This window comes from Sinocyclocheilus rhinocerous, unplaced genomic scaffold, assembly GCF_001515625.1.
Source record: "Sinocyclocheilus rhinocerous isolate Xijiao unplaced genomic scaffold, SAMN03320098_v1.1 scaffold795, whole genome shotgun sequence".
Lineage (NCBI taxonomy): Eukaryota > Metazoa > Chordata > Actinopteri > Cypriniformes > Cyprinidae > Sinocyclocheilus > Sinocyclocheilus rhinocerous.
Genome location: NW_015630361.1, coordinates 206,092 through 212,091, shown reverse-complemented (window position 1 = coordinate 212,091; position 6,000 = coordinate 206,092). Strand labels below are relative to the sequence as shown.

At 33.4% G+C, this 6,000-nt stretch overlaps 1 protein-coding gene across 1 annotated transcript in view; it reads right to left on the bottom strand.

Annotated features, from left to right (window-relative positions):
• The window catches only part of LOC107740276 (synaptotagmin-2-like), a 42,971-nt gene that overhangs the window by 816 nt on the left and 36,155 nt on the right, over positions 1–6,000 (bottom strand). The window contains exons 5-8 of the mRNA XM_016552656.1: positions 3,437–3,604; positions 2,096–2,263; positions 1,841–1,958; positions 1,622–1,755 (exon numbers count right to left, since the gene is read on the bottom strand). Coding sequence (XP_016408142.1) covers positions 1,622–1,755; positions 1,841–1,958; positions 2,096–2,263; positions 3,437–3,604 — 588 coding nt within the window. The remainder of the gene's footprint in view (positions 1–1,621; positions 1,756–1,840; positions 1,959–2,095; positions 2,264–3,436; positions 3,605–6,000) is intronic.

The following is a 6,000-nucleotide window of genomic DNA, read 5'->3' as shown; positions in this document are numbered from 1 at the left end:
CTCTTAACTTTTATAAAGAATATCTCTTTGGTTTTGAGACTTTAGTGTTTGCAACTTTACAGATCTTCTTTATGCACCAAGAGCTTGTAACACTCCAAAGAGAAAGGAACAATTGAAAATCAATCATATGACCCCTTTAAACGGAAAACAGTTGTTTTGTTTTGTATTAATTAAGTTAATTAGTATTAATATTGCACAATATTTCTGTTTCTACTGTATGTTCAAGAACATGTGGTTAAGAAGATGTTTAAATATTTTTTTTTTCTTCAAAATTTTAAATCAAAATCAACCATTATTCTGGTAGAAATTGTTATAACATCATTTAGGAGGGAATTCGAAAAATGTAGTACATTATTTTATTACACCTGCCCATCCAAAAAAAACATTTAATTTTTTTTCCAGATGATTTATTGCATTGTATACAATGTAGGCATATAAATGCTAATTATTACCATATTTTCTGGCGTTGTAATAAAATTAAATCCTTTTAAGGGAAATGTAAAATTGTAAAATATGTATTGGATATTGAGCAAAACATGATAACTGTTCTGTCTTTGGCTGCACAGACGAGCACAGAACACTGTTTAGAGTCCCAGCCTCCAAGGAGACAACAGAGCAGTGGATTTATTGATGTATTTAGGCTACTGTTTATTGCTGCTGCCACACAGATCTAAAATAAACAAGCGATTTATTTCCCAGCTGTTTACCTTCACAGACATAACCGAATCTTTTTGTAACTCATGTGTGTTTTTAACATAAACTTGTGTGTAAATGAGAACTTAGTTTAGTACTCACATGCTGTGACAGTCGCTTTCTGTGCGTGTGCTTCGGATGTGTGCGCTCAGAAAACCGTATATCAGAAGTTTAAAACGCATGATTTCAGCGCGATAAACATGATAATCAGAACCAAAACAGATGTTTTTAGCAGGTTCGAGCTGTAATGGCACAGCTCTATTCTGGAAAAGGGGGCGGGGAGCAGCAGCTCATTTGCATTTAAAGACACAGGCCCGAAAAACAGCTGTTTCTGCTTCCACTCAAAATAGGCATTTTCAAAATGATATAATAAATGATCTGTGGAGTATTTTGAGCTGAAACTTCACAGACACATTCTGGGGACACCAGAGACTTATATTACATATTGTAAAAAAGGGCATAATATGTCTCCTTTAAAGTGCTTTATTTGGGCTTTACACCCCAAAATAAAAAATAACAAATATAAAATATTACAGATTACCAGTATTTATTTAAAATAATGTTAGCTGGTTCTAAGAAAACAATTACAAAGAATTGGTTTACAGCCTGTAATACTGTCTTAAGTTATTAATTATATTTTGTCAACAGAAAAAGTTTCAAATATATCTGAAAAAATATCAGAATTGATTACATTATATTACTACCCTGCATTGATCTTCTTAAAAATCTTTAAAAAAAATTTTACTGGTATTTTTTATTTATTTTCCTTTGATTTTTTATTTTTTTCTTTGTATTTTGTCTTGGTTTGCTTGGAAAAATGTACAGAAAAGCAATGATGAATATGAAAACATCTTATGTACTAATATGTTGCATGATGTGACTTTTCCAAACAAATAATAAGAATAAAAAAACATAAGTTCAATTCTACCTGCATCTGCTCCAGAGGGATCTCAAAGCTGAAGGACTCATTGTAGTAAGGGTTCAGTGTGTTCTTCTTCACCGTAGTCTTCTTCTTCTTTAGACGCTTGCCGTTCTGCAATAGCTGGATCTTCACATACGGGTCTGCAAAAGGTCAAATGTCGAGTTAATTGCATCAAACATATGAAATATATCTTACTGGTCTCATATATCTCAGCTTGTTTCTCACCAGACAGGCCGCCCACGTCCATCTTCTTCAGGTTCTTGGCTTCGAGAATGCAAACGGTCAGTTTGCCCGCAGTGGGAACGTAACGCAGAGAGATGCAGATGTCACCAAGCTTCTCCGGCTGTAAGAAGAAGATATCAATGGGTGATCATTTATGATTTGAAGGTACTGATCCAAAGCATCTCTGCTTGCTTTCTTTTCAAATCTGTCTCGGATCAGTTAAAAATAGATCCTAATAGCAGATTCTTTAATAATCACCTCCTCTTTCTCAACACTATCCAGGTCTCTCCACTCCTCGATCGGCTTTCCCAGATCCAGAGTGTTCATGGGTAGCTTGACCTCACCGATGATGTCGTGCTTGGAGAAGCGGTCATAGTCATACACAGACATGACCAGCGTCTTGCCACCCAGCTCCTCGTATGCGATCTAACATGGAAACCATTGAGAAGAATCAACATAAATTATACACAAAGGTGTTTCAAACCGTTTTTGCAGTGCTGAGTCATAAATCTGAGCATAGAACATATTGTCCTTTGAGGATTGTTATATATAGGAGATGCTTAGTTCTGCCATCGATAGACAGGCAGAAACAGATTATTCAATAAATGTGTCTTAAAATATATTTTAGCACATTAAAACAAAAAATGTTGAATATTCTAATTAATTATTCTTATATATTAAAATATAATAAAAGTTTGTGAAGCAAAGCCTATAAACATTTTTAAATATTAAAATAAAAGGAAATAGTGTAATATCTTAAAATATATTAAAAGTTTGTGACATCATTTTTTAAAATATTAAAATACAAAATTAATATTATTTTATAAAACATGTATTAAATAATATATATTAATGTTTTTTTTTGGCTATTGCTACAAATATACCCCAGCGACTTAAGACTTAAGAGGTTTTGTGGTCCAGGGTCACATATATTAAAAAGTGTGAGATTGTGAATCCAAACCATAAATGTTTTTGATCATATAGTGTATCTTAAAATATATGAAATATTTGTGACTAATGTGAATTACAACTGATAAACATTTTTTTAAATATTAAAATATTAGATTTTAATACATAATAAAAAAAAAAATTACATTCAGTTTACAGTTGATTTTTCTAATCGTGTTTTTGTGTAATTATTTTTCACATCGTTTGCATGCGAAAACCTCCTCCTCACTTGGCTTTGTTTTCTCTATCTCACTCATACAGTGTGCAGATACGGTCGATCCATTTTTAGAAACACAGTCAGCCGTTCTCACTGTAAGGCAGGGGCTTTGAAGACGGCCAATTGTTCCTGTCCTAGATCACTTTTCTCCGAGTGAGACTATTAGAGCTCTACCAGTGTCCACCAGAGGATGCTCGGCCCCTCCGGAGCTCATTACTGACTCTGGGAAACTAAAGCTCATTCACAAGCTGCTGGAAGCAATAGGACCGAAATGCTGGTGTTGCAGAAAACCGCCAATAAACACTAATGACAGACCAACATCACTGGAGGCACATCGCTATTTTCGTTTTATTCGATATGCTTTATGCATCTATATTTGACCAACAAAATGACTGACATTACAATGAGTCATTTTAAAATAATAAACAGCTTACCTTGAAGACAAAGGATTCGTTGAACACTGGGTTGAGGGTCTTTTTGTGCACCTTGGTGTCAAACTTCTTCTTCTTGTCTGGTAGGATGAACACTTTAACGTAAGGGTCGGACGTTCCGCCAGAGTCCATGGAAATCAGATCGGCACACTGCATGATTCCCACGGTCAGCTGTGAAAGAAAAACAGAAGCAAGAGAAGAGACATAGTGAATGGAAAGAATATCTTGAAGAAATGATATTAAATCCCACATGTGATCTCTTTGGTACATTTTAAATGATATTAAATGGACAGCAAATAGTCTCCTGCTTCTCAGATTTTTCTTGAGAAATTTACACTAAAATTTGCCTTTGGGATGTGCTACCATTTAATAAATGACAGTACAGAAATGGCCGTGAAATGCCTGTCAGGCTTTATGCATTATTTTAAACTGAATTATAAACTGAAAGTCTTGTTTATAAAGACACGTTTTTTATACTCTAGCAATATCATGTGGCTTTATGCATATTAAAACTGGATCTATTTGCATTAAAACACATGGTAAGAATAACGGTTCACTGTCATTAACGTTTGTTTAAACTCATTTTGGTTGAGCCGTAAGCAACTTTACCTACAGCTGTGACTCAGCAGATACTAAGCCGTGCTGTTAAACACCATCATTAGTGAAAGATACAGCGCAGCACGAGCACAAACTTTCTCAAAGATCATAATACAGGGAACTTTTAAGAGATGTATTAGTTAAAAGAATAGTTCACCCAAAAAAGAAAAAACTTTGTCATTGTTTACTCAGTCTCATGTTGGTCCAAACACAAACATGCTGTTATTTTTCAGTGGGACACAAAACGAGAACAAAATTCCTATTAATTACCCCAAGACTTTCGTACTTAATCATATAATTGTGTCCAAATGCATCTTCATATATTTTAATATGAGCCAAAATGAATAACTAACAACACGTTTCATTATCAAAAAAAAAAAAAAGATGATAAAATGAGAAACAGAATCATAACACCTCTAAAAAATAAAACCCTGCTGATTTGAAAAAGAGGCCTAAAATGACCTAATTTGATGATGTTGAGTGCAAACAAAACTATATGGGCCATTCTACAGAACTGGTTCAAAGTCAGAGTTGGAAACGTCTTGAAAAAAATGTCTTTTTCCAAAAAAAATGTGTATGTATGGAATATTTGTCCTCTCCCCAAATTTGTCACTACCGGAACACAGTAATAATAATTTAATTAGAAGAGTTATATTGACCTATTAAGATTTTGCTTACATCTACATTGTAAATATATACTTTTTTGCTATTTTCTTAAAAAAAATTTCAGAGGTAAATCAAAAACAATTACATTTTTAACAATATTTCATGTGTAATATGAGATTTGTTGAATTCTGAATCAAATGTTTCTTTGTAAAAGGCAAAAAGTTGATCATACTGATTTCAAAGTTAAGGATTTATTAGTCTGAATATACACTGAGCCGAAAACTATCTTAACATACTAGTTGATAATTCAGTATACTTTACTTTTGACAAAACATCCCATGTTTCGGTAATGACTGCACATTTTCGGTAGCGACAGTAACGCTTTGGTAGCGACCACATCACATTACAGAATTTTAACTCACATACTAAAAATATTAAAATACAAAAAAATCGCATAACTGTACTAAAATTTTGTTTATTTCCCCAAAATATGAGGATTATGTGTTCCCCTTTGTCACTACCGAAACAATGATGACATGTTTCGGTCGTGACTGTTTCGGTAGTGACAATTCAATGGGTTAACTCCCAAAAAACCCAAAGATGTCACTACCGAAACTCCACCACATGTTTCAGCAGTGACTGATTCAGTTGTGACAATTTTACATACTCAGCTCAAAGATGCTAATCAGCACATGGTTAGCTAGCACAGTTCTGAATACATATTAAACTCGACACATAGTGGTACACATATTAAAACTAAATGTTATGGAATAACTCCCAAAAAAGTGTGCTTAATTGCAGAAAAAAGGTGTTCGGTAGTGACGTTCCTTAAAGTTACACAGATTGTTCTGTGAACACATTTACCTCAAAATGATTGGACCTATCCACTCACACCTTGTAGCTGTGAGAGACGAGGACACAGGAATATTTCCTGATCATAAATTTAGGGGTGTAGTTAAAATCATTCTCGACCAACGGACTAAAACATACATTGTTTTGGTAGTGACATGAAAAAGGCGGGACACACTTTTAGCTTACTAATATTTTAAATATTATTGTGGGTTTCAATAGATAATAGAAGGATCTTAGTAAACATCTAAGATTTGAATACCTAAATGCTTTTTAAATGTGTTTTTTGGGTGTGGGACAGCATTTTGCACCAATTCTGTAGAATGGCCCATATGTATATATAGTATATATGTATATAAAATATTATAAAATATATCAGCTATAATGCACTTCTCAAAATAACAGCAGTCAAATGTCAAAAGTTTTGTTTTTAACAACAAAATAACCATTCAAAAAGTATCATTTAACTCACAATAAGCAAAAGAGTGGAATAATATGTTCAATATTTTGGAAAA